We start from the raw sequence: 20,149 nt of genomic DNA, 5'->3' as shown, positions 1-20,149 counted from the left end.
TTGGCGGTATGATGTCAAAACGTTTCAAGGGAAATGAGATGTGACAATGCTTATTCAACTCCGTAACATATATCTTTTCCTTATCATAAGTGGTGTCCTTAAACTTACCAATTCATAAACTTTAACAAGTGATGTAAACTATATGATAAAGTTTCAAATGCCAATAGACCATGACAGAGGCCAAATAATCTTCATGGAAAGGAGATGTGTCAATGCTTATTCCACTGGATATCAAATATAAATGAACCATCATAAGTGGTTTCCATTTTACAGGCAATGGTTTGAAAGTCTTAAGACCTTGATTTGAGGGGTTGGTGCCAAAATATCTGAAGGGAAATAAGATGTGAAAATGCTCATTAAACTTAGTACCCAATATCCTTGACTTATCATAAGTGGTTCCCTTTAAATCATAAACTTTAACATGTAAATAATGTAAATTATATGCTTAAGTCTTAAAGCCAATAGACCATGACTGAAGCCAAATAATCTCCATTGAAATAAGATGTGACAATGTTTATTAAACTGCTTATCAAATATTGTTGACTTATCATATGTAATTCCTCTTAAACTGACCTAATCACAAATATGAACAAATTGTTGTTAACATGGATGACATCATTAGAAACAGCATACCATAGTCTTGTTTTGTTACTCTGTCAAGGCAGGGAGAGATAGAACAACTGATGTTTTATTAATCTTAATATATATATATGAATAATCAAGTAAATAATTTAATCTTCATTAGTTTATTTGTTATAAAAAATATTCATTTAATAATTCATAACAAAAATAAAATATATCTTCATTAACAAGCTTAAGATACCGTTTCAGAATCGAAAGGAATTGTAATGTTGTTTGAATAACACAATGAGAACAAGATATAACCCTTCGATAAGTAATATGGATTCATGTTTTTGGGGTAGCAATTTTTCGTTGATTGAGGATAACTAACATTTTTGAAGATATTTATCTTTGTGGTTTTTCCAAAGTCAGCAAAAAAGCCGTTAGAACATTTGTTCAGCGTTTAAATTTGTGGTTCACCTGTTCCCACCAGGTTAGATGAAAATTAGAATCCAACAATTAATAATGAATCCACAGTATCTATTATTTATTCTGTTTCAATCAGAACATTTTGGCAAATCACATGAATTATAACATAACAGAGATCATTTTGAATAAATCAAAAGAATAATTAAATAACATTCTAACATGACGTCCTTCAAATGCTGTGGTAAAATATGAATTTATTGTTTGGGCTGTTCATATCGTACTTCCACGTCATATGCTTTTTTATGAATGAGCTACCCGATGTCATAGAATGTTGACCTCAGAATATAAGCATTTTATAGGAAAATACATGCTTGTGAAACCGAAAATCATCACAACAAGTAAACATGAACAAACGATGCTAAAATGTGGTATAAGCCATTTTTTTAACATATAAGACATGTTAATTATCATTTAAATTCATCTAAAACTATCTAAATACGTTATTGTAAATAGTTTTAGCAATTCACTAATTCAGTTTGCTCCGTTCTTTTACGTCAATTCAATAGTGCGTTTATTTATGGGAACAGCAAATATTTGCCTCTACCTATATATAGCTAGAGCGCTTCGATCTAAAATAATTGCCGTATTTGTCCTATTAGAATCAAAATCATTCATGGGGGCTTGAATATATCGTAATTTTACTAGGGTTGTCCCTTTATGCCGACATTTTACCCCTCACTATTGCTGAGGGTAATATTTGTTATAAAGGGCCAACTCGTGGTAAAATCACAGGATATACAAGCCCCCATGAATTATTTCTTAATTTTTACATAAATGTACCACATACCCTCATTTAAATTATGGTTCAAGACAGCAATTTTGGAATGTAAATTTTTTTTAAAGTAATTTAGACCTTGACCTGAGACTCACTGACTTGATGGAGAGTTGTCTCATTGGCACTCATACCACATCTTCCTATATCTATTGAAAGTAAAAAGGACTCTTCCTCGTCATCCTTTAATTATATGTGACCGCATATTCGAAGTTTGATTAATAGATCCATTACCACATTTTGGCACAATGTTTTGTCATATTTTTGCAGCTTGCAGTGACTAACCTTCCTATGTTTTGTACTCTGTGACACTTTTCACAGTTGAGACAAAAATATGCATGATAGGGATTCGTGCAAAGTAAAAATATATGACAGCAAATGAATATTTGATTTTTCTAGTCTAATCTGATATAAATAATTGAGTTAACATCATGAAATGAAAAAGACTAACAGACTGTCAGAAAGTTCAAAAAAATGTTATAACCCCTTTCTACTTAAAAAGTATATCTATACAAGACCGGATCAGGTGGGAATGTGAGCATCTTTCACTAATTATAACTGAATATTATGTAATAATCTGCTGAATCAAGATTGTATTTCAGGTATCACATATGTTCAACATTAACCAATGAGTGAAGCAAATAAAGTCAAGGTAAGGTGAAGAGTGTCATCCAATAAAACTTATTCATCTCACTAACATGCACTACATAAAAACTCCATGATATGAGGTAAATAGGTCAGGTGAATACTGTTTGGCAGACATGTATATAGTTTGAAATGATTATATATAAAATAGTCTGCCTATCATTCATCATAATTAACAGGAACATGAGACAAATCATCCAATACTGTATATATATATATGTAGTCACCAAACCCTAAAGATGAGTTTCAATGGTTACAATATGTGAATGAAATAAATAAATGTAGACTAAACGTCATCTGTATACAAGATACAAATTATGGAGTTCTTTCAACTTCAAAATATAAAGCTTATACCAAGAAATATGTATCCCTATGTCTTGTGGTCCACAACTTTATAGCAGGCAAGAAAACATAATATCTTTTTAAAAATATTTTAAAAAATCCCCTCTATATAAAATCCACCATTTTCAGAGTTTTGCTTCCACAATTTTAAATGTAGCAGTAAGAACATTTGTAGGCACTGTCTTCTTCTGGTTTGGTAGCTGTCCACCAACATATACTTGTATGGAGCCTGTAAATATAAAAAAACAAAACTTATTTTTAGAAATTACAAGACAATGTGTATACAGTCATCAATGTATGCACTTTAACTTTGTTCTAATATGAAATTCTTTAAGTGAATCAACATCTGAAGTGATTATTGTGCAGGAGGGTTGAAACAAGACTTTAACAAGTGGATGACGCTTGGTATGCACAGTTGTCTTAAAAATAAATAAGAATAAGTCACCATACAAAACAGCGTCCTCATATCAAATTATAAGTGTAACAATAACTGCAAAATGTGTAATTCACTTTTTTATTACATGTATATACCTGTCTTGAAGACACTACACTTGCTGGCAAAACTTGTGAACCAATAAAACTATTGAATGATGTAAAAAATTTGAGTGTTGTTGTCTTTTGTGGCGATTTGAATATCTTAGATATATATGATAAAACTAATTTCTGTTTCAGTTATAATATATCTGCCTTAAAATAATGTCAAGCAGAAGGATATAACTCAAACATCTTATAAAATGAAGCTTATTTCCATCTTTGAATCTGAAATGAGATTATATGTTGATGCAACTATCATACAAGTGAGAGGTTTAGCTAGCTATAAAACCAGGTTTAATCCAACATTTTCTACATAAGAAAATGCCTGTACCTTGTCAGGAATATGACAGTTGTTATCCATTGGTTTGATGTGTTTGAGCTTTTGATTTTGCCATTTGATTAGGAACTTTCAGTTTAGAATATTCCTCAAAATTATTTTTGTGATTTTATTTTCATTTTTATTTCTAATTTAATTATTGTTTTCCAAAGTGCTTTGAAGTATATTAGAACTTGTTATACTTTAGAAATATAACTTTGAACTAATGTATTCATCTCAGTATTACCTGGCTCTATAACAAATCCTTTCTCAGTCCACACTGCCATACTTTGAGCATCTATTGTCAGTTTGACTGTTACATTGGTATGTATTTGTATAAACACTCTATCTATTGCTACCAACTGTAAATTAGGCATTGGTTCCTTAGTTGTCAACCAATGTATATATACTTGTACTACCTGAAAATGTCAAATGTATTGAAATATTTAACCAAAAATGTAGAAATTAAACTTTAACAAGAATTTGTCCATAGTACACGGATGCCTCATCCGCACTATCATTTTCTATGTCCAGCTGAAAAAAAATAGAAAGATCATATCATAGGGAACATGTGTACTAAGTTTTAAGTTGATTGGAGTTCAACTTAATCAAAAACTACCTCGACCAAAAACTTTAAACCTGAATCAGGACAGACGGACAGACAGAGGAACAGACGCACAGACCTGAAAACATTATGCCCATAAATAATGGGGCAATACCAAAAACTTTAACCTGAAGCAGGACAAACAGACGAACAGACAATCGGACAGATGATTGAAAGGACGCACAGACCAGAAAACATAATGACCATAAATGGGGCAAAAAACAAATGAAACCCCTTTTTTTTTTGGGAGGAAAATTGTATACTATTTTTTGGGGAATATGTGTGCACTGCTTGTACTACCACAAGGTCTAAAACCCTTTATTGGTATATATTAAGTACACATCATAATGAACATATTTACTTAAATCTGAGTTGATAAGACCACAACTTTATGGTAAAGTACACTCAAAATGTTAACATGATACTTGATTGACTAACTGACTGACAGACCATATACCTCTATCCCCTCACTTACTTGAATGACTAACTGACTGACAGACCAGATACCTCTATCCCCTCACTTACTTGAATGACTTACTGACTGACAGACCAGAAACCTCTATCCCCTCACTTACTTGAATGACTAACTGACTGACAGACCAGATACCTCTATCCCCTCACTTACTTGAATGACTAACTGACTGACAGACCAGATACCTCTATCCCCTCACTTACTTGAATGACTTACTGACTGACAGACCAGAAACCTCTATCCCCTCACTTACTTGAATGACTTACTGACTGACAGACCAGATACCTCTATCCCCTCACTTACTTGAATGACTTACTGACTGACAGACGAGATACCTCTATCCCCTCACTTACTTGAATGACTAACTGACTGACAGACCTGATACCTCTATCCCCTCACTTACTTGAATGACTAACTGACTGACAGACCAGATACCTCTATCCCCTCACTTACTTGAATGACTAACTGACTGACAGACCAGATACCTCTATCCCCTCACTTACTTGAATGACTAACTGACTGACAGACCAGATACCTCTATCCCCTCACTTACTTGAATGACTAACTGATTGACAGACCAGAAACCTCTATCCCCTCACTTACTTGAATGACTAACTGACTGACACACCAGATACTTCTATCCCCTCACTCACTTGAATGACTAACTGACTGACAGACCAGATACCTCTATCCCCTCACTCACTTGAATGACTAACTGACTGACAGACCAGATACCTCTATCCCCTCACTTACTTGAATGACTAACTGACTGACAGACAAGAAACCTCTATCCCCTCACTTACTTGAATGACTAACTGACTGACAGACAAGAAACCTCTATCCCCTCACTTACTTGAATGACTAACTGACTGACAGACCAGATACCTGTATCCCCTCACTTACTTGAATGACTTACTGACTGACAGACCAGATACCTCTATCCCCTCACTTACTTGAATGACTAACTGACTGACAGACCAGATACCTCTATCCCCTCACTTACTTGAATGACTAACTGACTGACAGACCAGATACCTCTATCCCCTCACTTACTTGAATGACTAACTGACTGACAGACCAGATACCTCTATCCCCTCACTTACTTGAATGACTAACTGACTGACAGACCAGATACCTCTATCCCCTCACTTACTTGAATGACTAACTGACTGACAGACCAGATACCTCTATCCCCTCACTTACTTGAATGACTAACTGACTGACAGACCAGATACCTCTATCCCCTCACTTACTTGAATGACTAACTGACTGACAGACCAGATACCTCTATCCCCTCACTTACTTGAATGACTTACTGACTGACAGACCATATACCTCTATCCCCTCACTTACTTGAATGACTTACTGACTGACAGACCAGATACCTCTATCCCCTCACTTACTTGAATGACTTACTGAATGACAGACCAGATACCTCTATCCCCTCACTTACTTGAATGACTAACTGACTGACAGACCAGATACCTCTATCCCCTCACTTACTTGAATGACTAACTGACTGACAGACCAGATACCTCTATCCCCTCACTTACTTGAATGACTTACTGACTGACAGACCAGATACCTCTATCCCCTCACTTACTTGAATGACTAACTGACTGACAGACCAGATACCTCTATCCCCTCACTTACTTGAATGACTAACTGACTGACAGACCAGAAACCTCTATCCCCTCACTTACTTGAATGACTAACTGACTGACACACCAGATACCTCTATCCCCTCACTCACTTGAATGACTAACTGACTGACACACCAGATACCTCTATCCCCTCACTCACTTGAATGACTTACTGACTTACAGACCAGATACCTCTATCCCCTCACTTACTTGAATGACTAACTGACTGACAGACCAGATACCTCTATCCCCTCACTTACTTGAATGACTTACTGACTGACAGACCAGATACCTCTATCCCCTCACTTACTTGAATGACTAACTGACTGACAGACCAGATACCTCTATCCCCTCACTTACTTGAATGACTAACTGACTGACAGACCAGAAACCTCTATCCCCTCACTTACTTGAATGACTAACTGACTGACACACCAGATACCTCTATCCCCTCACTCACTTGAATGACTAACTGACTGACAGACCAGATACCTCTATCCCCTCACTTACTTGAATGACTTACTGACTGACAGACCAGATACCTCTATCCCCTCACTTAACTATCTTAGGTGGGGCATATCAAATCACTTCTTTTAATGCATTGGCAAGAGAACATATCTTTAATAAAATTGAGAAAGGAAATGGGGAGTGTGTCAAAGAGGCAACCTAAGTTACCTAACCATAGAACAGAAAACAGCCAAATGCCATCAATCGGTCTTCAACACAGTGAGAAAACCCCCTTCCCCAGAGGTGGGCTTCAGCTGGTCCCTCAACACAAAGGTGCACTAGTTCAGTGAAAATGAAAGTCACACTAAACTTTAAAAAAATATATAAATAAAAAGTAAACTAAACAAGAGGCTGTCACAACGAAAGCAAACCGGATTTAATAACATTTATTTGTGTCCTGCCAATATCACAAGAACCATATAACTGATGAACGGTGAATGGTGAAAGTGAAAATTGTCAATATCAAATTTGACCTCAATTTTGTCATCAGTATCAACATTTTAAAATTTGAAATGCTTAGGTTGAATGGTTCATGAGTAAATGCAACAACATGAATGGAAATGCCATTTTTCAATCTTTCAAGAACCATAACTCCTGAACGGTAAAAGTCAAAATCGTCATTATTGAACTTGACCTCCATTTTGTCATCAGTAACAACATATTAAAATTTGGGAAGCTTTGGTAGAACAGTTCATGCGTAAATGCACGGACACGACTGGAAACTCCATTTTTCAATCTTTCAAGAACCATAACTCCTGAACGGTAAAAGTCAAAATCGCCATTATTAAACTTGACCTTCATTTAGTTGTCAGTAACAACATATTAAAACTTTAAAAGCTTTGGTACGGTTCATGAGTTAATGCACGGACACGACTGGAATAGTCATTTTTCAATCTTTCAAGAACCATAACTCCTGAACGGTAAAAGTCAAAATCATCATTATTAAGCTTGACCTCCATTTTGTCATCAGTAACAACAAATTAAAATTTGGGAAGCTTTGGTTGAACAGTTCATGCGTAAATGCACAGACACGACTGGAAATGCCATTTTTCAATCTTCCGAGAACCATAACTTCTGAACGGTAAAAGTCAAAATCATCATTATTGAACTTGAGCTTCATTTTGTTGTAAGTAACAACATATTAAAATTTTAAAAGCTTTGGTTGAACGGTTCATGAGTAAATGCACGGACAACATTTGGTTGCCGCCCGCCTGACCGCCGTACATCCCCAGATCAATAACCGACATTTTAAAAATCCGGTTAAAAAACATAAAAGACTAATTTTCTAAAATTCTTGATCTTTACCTCATCTCCATCAAATAAACCAGTATTGGTAACAGTCACTTGTACAGGAACTGGTTCCCCAACTTTTACTGTAGCTGGTACCACTAGGTTGGAATAGTTGTATGTAGTATAGGTTAATCCAAAACCGAAAGGATAGAGAGGTTCTCCACTAAAATATCTGTAAGTCTTCTCCTTCATACTGTAATCAACCATTGAGGGTATCTGGAATAGACAGAGTTCGAAATGCATTAAACTTGTTACTGGATAAAAAAAAATATATTCAATTCAATTAGGCATGCTTTGTACAAAATTTGATGATTTAGAGGGTAGAAGTAGAAATGAGACATGTTATCTTTATATAGGACATTTTAAATATGTTATAATTTTTGCAAATTTTGTGTATAATTTTGTATTGTATTGTTTATTGTGACATAATGCCATCAACCCGACTGAGTGGTATACATGTGATTCATTACAAAAAAAGAAATATGATCTCACCTGATTAGCATACTTGTACCATGTGTATGGTAGACGTCCACTAGGATTAACACTATTATTGACAGTTGTAAACAAAGTAAGCAGAGCTTCTCCTGTCGCTTGAGCTGGGTAGAAACATTGGAATATGTTAACAACATTTTTGTTTTCCTCTGCCCATGTTATATTGACTGGTCCAGCAGTAAATAGCAGTAATACTACCTCACCACCTGGAAATAAAGTATAGAACCTTTAGTGACAAAGTTCACAGGCCTGTAGCCAGGAATTTACAAGGGGGAGGTCGATACAATCATACATGTACTCAACTTTAACAGTTACAATTCAAAAGAATGTCAACTTCAACAGTAACTTATTTGTTTTCAAAGGGGGGTGGGGGTTGGGGTAGGGTGTCACATGCCCTCCCCCTCCTCCATAAAAAGAAGAAGAGATTCTAGAGACCTGATGGCATAGTTTTTTTTCTGTTTACTAATCATGATTCACTACTGTTATGATTTTACACAGTGATACTGTCTTACACAATCTGTTTTTGGTTTTTGAAATTGACTTTAGACCAACTAACTTTAACATCAATAGGGATTTCCTCTAATTATATGTGAGTGCACATCCAAGTAAGGTTACAGTCCTTTATGTAGTTCTTGATAAAGCATCAAATATAAAAGACAAAGCGAAAAATATGAGATGAGACATCAATCTAAATAATATGAATATGTTTCTCTCCAAAGTCAAGAATATCTTCTCTATGTTTACTGGCAAGTTGTAAATATAATAGTTTGCTACTAGTTTATCCAAAGACAGAAGCATTTTTCTTAATTACAATTCTGAGATCAGTCCATGTCAAAACATTAATACTATTTATGAAATATGTTCCTCTTATAAACCAGACTAACCATACTTAACAGCATCCTGTAACAATTGAAGCTGTTTCCCTGGTAACTCCATATTGCTTCTATCTGTTCCTTCAGATTCTATATCTGTACCTGTTGTATGAATAAAGAGACAATGAGACAGCAACCCAACAACACATTGCATAAAACCAAAAGTCATCTAGAGGTTATGATAGAATCTTCACAAAAAGACAAGTGTACAATAAGTTAGTGCAAGTTAAAACAAAATGCTGCTTTCATGTTAGACATATCTTGCTATTTTCTTTAGAATTTCTATACGCTATAATTTGTGGAGAAGTGAATTAGAAACTGGAAAGTTTACCTTGTATTATAATTTAATATGTATAAAAATAAGGTGATGTGGTATGATTGCAAATGAGACAACTATCTACCAAATTTCAAATAAAGTGGATGTAAGCAATTAGAGGCAACCATTTGGCCTTTAACAATGAGGAAAACCCATATGTTATGGTCTTTTATAAAAGGCCCTGATATGAAATATGTGAAACAATTCAATTGAGAAAACTAATTGCCTAGTTTATATGTTTACTTATTTTCTTTTTCTTTAATAAATGGTAAATAGCAGCTCTTTCTTAAAATTAAGCATTTAAGTTTCTGTCACAGATAGTGCAGTAAAATTTGTAAATTTCTGAACACAGAATCTGCTTCAATGATCTATGAAATAGCATTAAAATCTTTTGTTATTGTTTACCTGTGCCAAGACATACAAATACAATATATGAATCTTTAACAGCATTCTGAATGTCTGATGATGAATACTTGGTACATTTGTTACCATCCTCACAGCCTGCAGCATAGGAGGAATCTACTGCCACTTTACGGAGGCTCTCCCAGGGGGTGGATACAAACCGTGGATCAGCATCTGGGGAATAATCTCCAAACAACTGTCCTGTGTTGTTAGCCATAGGTCCTACAACCTGAAAAGTTCACATTCTTATTTTCTTAACCTGTGTACTGAGGTCTGTAAACAATTATGATTTATTATAAAGTTTCCATATTTTTCTCACTGTGTTGAAACATTACAATGAACAACATTTCCTCATTTTGACTGGCAGAAATCCATTGTGCTTAAAACTTATTTTAGTACTTGTATTCAAAATAAAGTCAAACATCTATATATGCATATGATGTATTATAAAATATCTGCAATGTGAAGAATATATAAATTAAAAAAAATTAAAAGCTTGATTTGACTTGTAATTCTTTAAAATTAATATAACAAAAAGACTACCATAAACAAAAATGGCTAAACCAAACAGCTCTTATACTTCAAACAATTGGTTAGCATCTGTCATATTCCTGATTTGGTACAGGTAAGTAGAAAATTGTGGATTAAAAGCTGATCTTATAGCCAGCTAAACCTCTAATTTGTATCACAGTTGCATAAAATTCCATTATATTGACAACGATGTTTTAACAAAGCAAGCATACATAATAATTATAAATGCTAAATATAGGGGTGAAATTGATGCTTCTTATCTTGCAATTACTATGATTACGTAAGATTGTTTAAGTGATGAAGTGTGTATTCATAGTGGGACATCATACAAACTGTGGTTTAGTCAAGGCTTTTACATTCTTATAACACTAAAAAAAGTAAAGAAAGAGTAAAGCCTTCCATATCATCTTATGGTTTCCTTCTGGGTATTTAGAGAATAAAAGAAACTTACTGCAATTTTTGGTATTTGTTTAAATATTGGCAGCATAGTCTGTCCTCCTTTTAACATGACAATAGATTTAGTGGCAGCCTCTAAAGCTAATTCTCTGTGTTCTTTACTCTGTATAACAGACAGGTTTAACTGCATGTAAGGGTTTGTTGATGGGGGATCAAATTCTCCTAGCCTCATTCTGGTATTAAATAATGGCTTCACTTTTTCTCTCACTGTATTTTCTGTTAATTTTTTCTGTTTAATAGCATCCACTGAAAGTAGAATTAAGAGATATTTTTTTCTAGCTTTTACCTCCAAAATACATTGTACATGTATTATTAGTTATTTGAACTAAACACATTTTCTATACATTTTTTAAAATCTTTTCCCCATACGTATATGTTTGGTGTTTTTATTATAGAGAGACTGAAAATGACATGTATTTTGAGACATGAAAAATAATCAAGTTAAACATACAATGTAGAAATAACAGAATGGGTATTATCAAAATAAGCATGTTTGGCTTTTCTGCTAGAGACAAATTATGTTCGGGTTAAAGATGAATAATCACATACAATCATAGAAGTTATAGTTACTCATTGCATTAATGTTATTCAATTATACATATATCTTACACATATATAGATACACAGGTTTATAAGAGTTGCCTGACAATTATACATATGACTTACACATGTATAGATACAAAGATTTATACGAGTTTCCTGACAATTCTACATATCTGACTTACACATATAAAGATACACAGGTTTATACGAGTTTCCTGACAATTCTACATATCTGACTTACACATATAAAGATACACAGGTTTATACAAGTTTCCTGACAATTCTACATATATGACTTACACATATAAAGACACACAGGTTTATACGAGTTTCCTGACAATTCTACATATATGACTTACACATATAAAGATACACAGGTTTATACGAGTTCCCAGACAATTCTAAGTTACACCCAGCATTGACACATCCTGCCACTGTATCAATAGGGTCCAGATAATACTGGTGCCAAAACATTATGTTCTCTATGGCTACCTCATCACTCACAACATATCCAGTAAAATTCCACTCATCTCGTAAAACACTTGTTAGTAATTTACTGTTTGCACATGCTGGCACCCCATTTATACTGCAAAGTATATAAAAACATCTTTTATTTCTAAAAAAATCTTGCAGACGATATACAATGGACTATCAAGTTTGAATGAGATCAACATTACATATTAAAGATAACCTCCAAAAAAGCTTTTTCAGATTTTATTGATGAATTTTGACATAAATACAGTTGTCATTTCAAAAAAGTCACTGCCAAACTTTCTGTAGAAAATGTGAGAGAAACTAACATGAAGGCTGTATGATTGCTTATACATTATTGTAATTGCTAACATCAATTTCATTTGAACTTTTGGTGTATAGTTGTTCTATTAGCAATCACAACAAATCTCCTTTTTTAATAGTTTTTTAAGTTAGGGAAATAATCATTTAGTTATAGAAAAATACCTGTTATAACTACACATAAGACTGTAGGATCCGGCATCGACACACTTCTTGAATGCTGGTAGAAATGTTAGTCTCCAATCTCTTTCTGATACCTAAAAGTAAAACCGTATATATCTGCTCATCTTAATTAGACTGTAATGAATATTACTACGTAAAACATAAGTACAAATCAGAAAGTTATAAAACCTGACAGAAATTTTATTTTCATATCTCTATGTTATAATTTATTGATTTGGGATATATTATGGCATTTTTACAAGTACATGTATTATACAGTTGATTTGATTAAGATTGACACAAACAAATAGCTCTGTAATGTCTGTAAACCTTATTTCTTTTAGAAACTGTTGTTTTAGCTCTAACATTGGCCAAAATTAAAATGATGTTTGATGAAGACTGGATGGAAGACTACACTTCTAAAGTATGAAAGTGCTGAAATATTGGTACAGATGGATACAGAAAGGACATAAATTGGCATTACTTTTAGAAGATAATAAAGCATCTACTGTGTACAAGGTTTTCTACAAAAATAACAGTACAAATGAAGTACTCTAGAATATTTTTATGTTTGTTCTAAGAAAAAATAAAGATTTGGTGAAATAAAATTTAATAATGAGTTTTTGTCAAGTTTACCACAAACATAAGTGATGTCGCCACACAATTGCAAGTTGATATTTAAAAATTTTGAACTTTGTAGATATTTTGATTTGAATTGATTTGATCTCTGTTTTCACGCCACTTTTAAGTGCCACTTTTGACCTATTTTGTGGTGGCAAGTTTTTATTTGTGGAGGCAGCCGGATTGCCCAGAGAAAACCACCGACCTTTGATAGGGAAACAGACAATCAAGACTGGAGTAGAGTGGTTAAACCTCACAACCTCAGTATTGACTGGTTAGTGATTACAGTAGTCACTACTCCGACCACAAGGCCAGGGAGGCCCATGTAGATATTTAGAAAACTGCACTTTGTTTCCATATTCAAATGTAGCTACATAACTTTAGTATATATGTAGGACTCTAAAGTGCGATGGTACTCTAAAGTGCGATGGGCACGCTAAAGTGCGATGGTGTCCGCTAAAGTACGATGGTGTCTCACGCTAAAGTGCGATGGTTGTTTGTTTGCTAAAGTACGATGGCATATCACGCTAAAGTGCGATGGACCAATAGGTTCGAGGGCTTTATAAAACGCGTTAAAGAACACTTAATGTAAAAATAGTCCTTTTGTATAACCTAGTATTATAAGGTATACCATATGTGAAAGGCATTTTAATTTAACCGCAGTCTTAAGTGAATGATTCTAAAAGACCGACCACGTAATAATTGCTAAAAAGTCATTTGGGTGTCACAGAATACTATATGTCTTGTAAATGAATTTCTGACAATTCGGGCGTATTAAATATTGTGATAATTTGTGTAGCTTAACGTTCACACGTTGTAGTCTATCACTAATGGGAACAAAACCCCTAACAATCGTCCTTTTTACATTACAGATACAATATTCGATAATTGTCGGAATATGTAACATTTATTTGTTTAATTTAGAATCATATTCAAAACAGTGTAGCTGTGGCCATTGATTGACAACCTTAAAGTATCCCATTGACTGGGGTAGATTAGGTGAACGTGTGTCTGCAACGACAACTGCTCACTACTTACTTATTATAGAACTTAAACTGTGGGGTCACCAAAGGTTCTTAACGCCTTTAATATTAAAATAGTTCGAAAAATTAATCAGGAATAACTTTATGTTTTGATTTATATTATTGAAATAAATCAAAACATCGTGTTATTCCTGATTAGTTTTTCTTATTTCTTTATTTAAGTGTTGAGAACCTTTTGTGACCCCACAGTTTAAGTGCCTTTAACAAGTACATAGTGAGCAGCGGTTGTTACAGACAAACGTTCACATAATCTGCCCAAGTCAATGGGATAATTTAAGGTTGTCAATCAATGGCCACAGCTACACTGTTTTGAATATGATTCTAAATGAGAGAGAAAAACGATGTTTGCCGAGCTTAATTTTCTCCTTTTTAGCTCACCTGACCTGAAAGGTCAAGTGAGCTTTTCTCATCACTTGGCGTCCGTCGTCCGTAAACTTTTACAAAAATCTTCTCCTCTGAAACTAATGGGCCAAATTCTACCAAAATTGGCCACAATCATCCTTGGGGTATCTAGTTTAAAAAATGTGTGGCGTGACCCGTCAAACCAACCAAGATGGCCGCCATGGCTAAAAATAGAACATAGGGGTAAAATGCAGTTTTTGGCTTATAACTCAAAAACCAAAGCATTTAGAGCAAATCTGACATGGGGTAAAATGGTTGATCAGGTCAAGATCTATCTGCCTTGAAATTTTCAGACGAATAGGACAACCTGTTGTTGGGTTGCTGCCTGTGAAATGGTTATTTAAAGGAAATTTTGTAGTTTTTGGTTATTATCTTGAATACTATTATAGATAGAGATAAACTGTATACAGCAATAATGTTCAGCAAAGTAAGACCTACAAATAAGTCAACATGACCAAAATTGTCAGTTGACCCCTTAAGGAGTTATTGCCCTTTATAGTCAATTTTTAACAACTTTTCGTCATTTTTTGTAACTTTTCTAAAAATCTTCTTCTCCAAAACTACTTTGCCAAATTTAACCAAACTTGGCCACAATTATCATTGTGGTTTATAGTTTAAAAAATGTGTCCGATGACCCAGCCTGCCAAACAAAATGGCCGACATGGCTAAAATTAGAACATAGTGGTAAAATGCAGTTTTTGCTTTATATCTTTGAAACTAAGACATTTAGGGCAAATCTTTCAAGATTTAAATGTCCATCAGAATAAGATATATCCCCTCACAAATTTTGAGTTGAATTGGACAAACTGTTGTTGGGTTGCTGCCCTAAAATTGGTGATTTTAAGGAAATTTTGCAGTTTTTGGTTATTATCTTGAATACTATTATAGATAGAGATAAACTGTAAACAGCAATAATGTTCAGCAAAGTAAGATCTACAAATAAGTCAGCATGATCAAAATTGTTAGAGGACCCCTTAAGGAGTTATTGCCCTTTATAGTCAATATTGAACAACTTTTCGTCATTTTTGTAACTTGTATAAAAATCTTTTCTAAAACGACTTGGCCAAATTTAACCAAACTTGGCCACAATCATAATACTAGGGTATCTATTTTAAAAAAAAAGTGTCTAATGACCCCGCCTACCAACGAAGATGGCCGACATCAGTAAACACATTAACAGGTGAGCGACACAGGCTCTTGAGAGCCTCTAGTTTTTGTAGCGACTATACATCCATGTTATATTTTCCTGCAATGTACAACTAACGTTTCAGCCGACAATTAATAATTTACGCAATATCTTCCAGCGTGTTCATTTTTAGTTTGTATAAACGACTGTTAACGTCATAATCCATCTACGTTTCGTACGTCTATACTTTCGCAGACCATCGGACTTTAGCGTATGGAGGAATCGCACTTTAGCGTAGACCATCGCACTTTAGCGTGACCATCGTACTTTAGCGTCCCCATCGCACTTTAGAGTCCTACATATATACTTATAATTATATATCAATTTTCTTTTTTCTGAGCCACAGTAATTATTCATTCAGTAAAACTTACCACAGCATTAAAACCAAATCTAGAGGATGGAATATCTTCTGGTCCCCCATGGACATCAAAGTGTTTACACCCAGCATTAGCTCTGATATACCTTGGATGATCTCCCTGTAGACCCTTCACAAAACTGGTGGCATACAGTCCACTAAGGTGGGGATCCTCTCCATAAGTTTCCTAATGTACAAAACAAATCATAAACGTCTTAATGATTAAGTCCATATGATCCACTGTGGATTCATTTAGTCCAAATGGTTTAAGCTTTTAAAAATCATCGGTTTTAGACATATTAAATTCTGCGAGATAAAGAAGTTCTTTTTTTTATTTTTCAATCTGAAGTTAGTACAAACGCCGTAGTTGATATCGTGTATTTGATTATTAAAGTCAAACTTCGCCAGGAATCTTCACAGACAAGCCTTATAATATCAAAGGACAAACTTCAGTTCATCTTATTATAAAAAGGTAAATGTATGACTTGGATGGAAGGTTTTCACATTGACATTCATACCACATCTTCTTATATCTATGTGTAGGGTACTATAGATAAGGCCTTCAAACATCAACTTAAACTACCGGTTAACTGGTTAATCGGTCGAATGATTATCCGAGTAACCAGTTAGGCAAAAGTGAACAATTTGACAACACTACTTTTTATACATTATGACATTGATGAAGATTTGCCTCAAACATTTGCACTCATACCACATCTTCTTATATATACATATAAACCATTTTAGCAAATGTACTTCTGTGTATGATTAAAACATAAAGATTAATTCATCTACCAATCACCTAATGAGATTCATACAGTTAGAAGGCAAGTTCATTATACATGTACAAATGATGTACATGTAAATATTCGTATAAAATAAAAACACAGTCTTTAATCAATAATGCCTAAAAAATCTATAAATTAAAATATACATATCAATCTATCTATCATTCTATACACAGAGTGAGACATATGTTTACTATGTGACTTTCATAGATATTAAATATGCAGAACACTTTCAATCATGTCTTTGTTTTCTGTTTTCATTGTGTTCTCGTTTTGTTATGCCTTGTAAATACTTGTAATTAGCAGCAGGTATAGCTACTGTTTTAATTCTTGTTTCATTACCTGGTTTCTTCCCCACAGTGGATTTCTCATGATATTAATAACAGGGCTGAAGCAGCTGAGTCCAGTATGATCGTAGTAATAACCATGGCGTACATCATTATTGTGTTTGGCTCTTACTTCCTTGGCTGTAGCCTCTGCCACACGGAATATCAAATCTGGACTACAAACGAAAGGACATTAAGGGTTAAATGTATTTTTCTAATATGCATTGTATTCGTTAACTCCTTTTAGATCAAAATAATGCAATTATTTGAAAGATATTGTTATTAAAAAATAAATATTTCCCACTTAATATAAACAATTCAGCATACACCACAAATTCTTATTAGCAATAAACATTACTGCAATTTGCATCAACATTTACCTGCAGAATTATAGCTCAGATGCGGTTCCTTGTGTCCTGAAACCATTTGACAATGTTTTGTTTCTTTTAAATTCTCTTTCAAATTAAATGATCAATAACTAAGTATAAGTCATATCATACATCTTTTTGATATTAGGATATCCATCGCGTTGGACCCGAGAATCTGTCCCACTTGACCAGAGAATCTGTCTTGCTTGAACTTTTGCCTCATACAACAATCACTTTTCTATTGTGGCGTTAGATATTTTCTATTACAGTGGCGAATCCAGGGGGTGGGGGTAGGGGTTCTGGGGGATGGAACCCCCCTTTTTTTTGACGATCAATGCATTTGAATGGGAGCATATAGTAGGAACCCCCCCTTTACTCTGGGTTGGGAACCCCCCCTTTTTAAAATGGCTGGATCCGCCACTGTATTATGACGTCATATTTTACGGGAACTTTTGTGATGTCCAGTAATGGCGGACAAATAGCGATAAGGTGTTTTCAATCAATTAGATATGAAACAAATATAATGGTAATAGATTTTAACATGTCAAAAGAATAAAATAAATGTGGATCAGTACCTAAAAGTTGCAGCTAAACCAATAGCTTCAGGAAAAGCTGTGGCATTTCCTGCCATTACATCTCCCCTCAAGCATTCTGTATTCCACTGGTAAGGTCCTATGCCAAGTCTAGTAACTGCAGGGGCTGGACCCCCATGTATCCCTGCTCCTCCCCTAGCCATCTGATACATGATTTCTTCCATTGACAGTCTACTAACCAAGTCGTCTACTCTTTCCTTCCATGATAGCGATGTATTTCTAAATGGATAATCAGCTATAATGCTATTTAACAAAAGAAATCCAAGCAAAAAGTAAACAACATCCATTCCGGTCTTATGACCAATTTAGATGGTAAACTCTAGAGAGGTACCAAAATATGGCGGGATTCGGAGTTCACTCCCCTGGTGATAAAAAATCAAAGTACTGTTATACTGACAACTACTAATTTAAAGTAAAAAATATTTTCATTGACATTTGATTAAGGGAGCTACCATTTGATTTTTATGGGGGGGCTAGGATGAAAAATTTTGTCCTGCATTTTTTTTTAGCTGTAATCTCTGTCCTGCCTTTTTATTTTTCACTCTGTTCGGTCCTGCCTTTTTTTTTTTAGTTTATCCTTACTTTTTTTTACCTAAATTGTCGTCCTGACTTTTTTTTTTTGCAAGTGTCTCATCCTGCCTTTTTTTTTTACTCAAAACTCCTGTCCTGCCTATTTTTTTCAAATTTCATCCTAGCCCCCCCATAAAAATCAAATGGTAGCTCCCTAAAGTATCATATAAACAGGGCCGTAACTAGATGGAGGCAAATGAGGCAAATGCCTCATGTTTGAAATTTCAAAAAAAATTGAAACAAAAACTTGTCTTCATGTCAAAATGTTTTCACGGCAAGTGTCTTGCAAGCAGCAAATTCTCTTCACTCTCTGATGTCACCCCTGCATGTAATTCGTGATCCACTTTTCTATTTACTTTTAGTTTTCAGTGTTGATGGTCTTTTGTTTGTGTCTTATCTGTACCCAGGTTTGTCTTTTGTTCATTTATTGTCCTACTTTATGACTATTCTAAGTGTTGATTTTCATTTGTAAATGTGTGGTTTGGCAATGTTGCATATCCAACGATGTACAGACATTGTTCGAGAACATATTTTAAGAAGATACAATGCTATTGGACACAGAAACATTGGTTGTTTCTTCTTGGGGAATTGAACTAAATATCAAAAATACAAAACTGGCTCTTTTTGTAGATAAAATTAGATAGCTGACATGTTTTTACATTGAAAGGTTAAACTTGCTTTAAGTCGTGTTCAGATCCTTTAACAGAAAATAACGGAAAATTGAGTAAACGGGCACAGGACTTCAACGCACACAAAGTCAATGCATAGAAAAAATACATATTATCAATAGTCAGGTTTTTATTTCTGTTCTTCATCTTGATAGTCGCTGAAGGGTCTTCCACAATGAAAGAATCAATAATACCATAAAGCAAGGTCAATATGGTCCCTAGTGTCGACTCAAACACTACAAGTACTTAAAGTATAATACTGCAGTGCACTGTCACTATATTTCAATCCAGTCATTAAAAAATTAACCAAAGTCTAAAGACAATACAGGCAGATCCGGTATTAATGATTTTGAGAATTACGATTTTTGCTTTATCTTACATATCGGTCTTTTAATGTTAACCCTAAAACCTAAAAGTCTTCAATTACAATGAATCTATATATTTCTGTTGAGACCAGAAAATTGTCAAAAAAATTAGCTTGTTAAAAG

The 20,149-nt window shown here is 34.3% G+C and overlaps 1 protein-coding gene across 1 annotated transcript; it reads right to left on the bottom strand.

Moving 5' to 3' along the window:
- Nucleotides 1–727: 727 nt before the first annotated feature.
- On the bottom strand, nucleotides 728–18,738 carry LOC143048516 (uncharacterized). The gene is made up of 12 exons (XM_076222216.1): nucleotides 18,406–18,738; nucleotides 17,479–17,638; nucleotides 16,365–16,535; nucleotides 12,745–12,836; nucleotides 12,147–12,373; nucleotides 11,240–11,490; nucleotides 10,261–10,486; nucleotides 9,552–9,641; nucleotides 8,668–8,873; nucleotides 8,191–8,391; nucleotides 3,907–4,078; nucleotides 728–3,038 (listed from the first exon to the last, which is right to left on the bottom strand). The coding sequence occupies exons 1-12, from the start codon at nucleotides 18,708–18,710 to the stop codon at nucleotides 2,935–2,937; spliced, it is 2,205 nt and encodes a 734-aa protein (XP_076078331.1). The 5' UTR covers nucleotides 18,711–18,738; the 3' UTR covers nucleotides 728–2,934.
- Between the last annotated feature and the right edge of the window lie 1,411 nt (nucleotides 18,739–20,149).

Source organism: Mytilus galloprovincialis, chromosome 10 (assembly GCF_965363235.1).
Source record: "Mytilus galloprovincialis chromosome 10, xbMytGall1.hap1.1, whole genome shotgun sequence".
In the NCBI taxonomy this organism is placed as follows: domain Eukaryota; kingdom Metazoa; phylum Mollusca; class Bivalvia; order Mytilida; family Mytilidae; genus Mytilus; species Mytilus galloprovincialis.
Note: the sequence above shows the minus strand (reverse complement) of the source record. Positions and strands in the feature narration are given on the sequence as shown.

Bases quoted from the DNA above. Each gene is read 5' to 3' on its own strand.
- LOC143048516 (XM_076222216.1), bottom strand. From the start codon at position 18,710: ATGGATGTTGTTTACTTTTTGCTTGGATTTCTTTTGTTAAATAGCATT. The intron at 16,536-17,478 runs GTAATGAAACAA...TTTGTACATTAG, and splicing joins CACTGTGGGGAAGAAACCAG to GAAACTTATGGAGAGGATCC. The intron at 10,487-11,239 runs GTAAGTTTCTTT...TGAACTTTTCAG, and splicing joins AACAAATACCAAAAATTGCA to GTTGTAGGACCTATGGCTAA.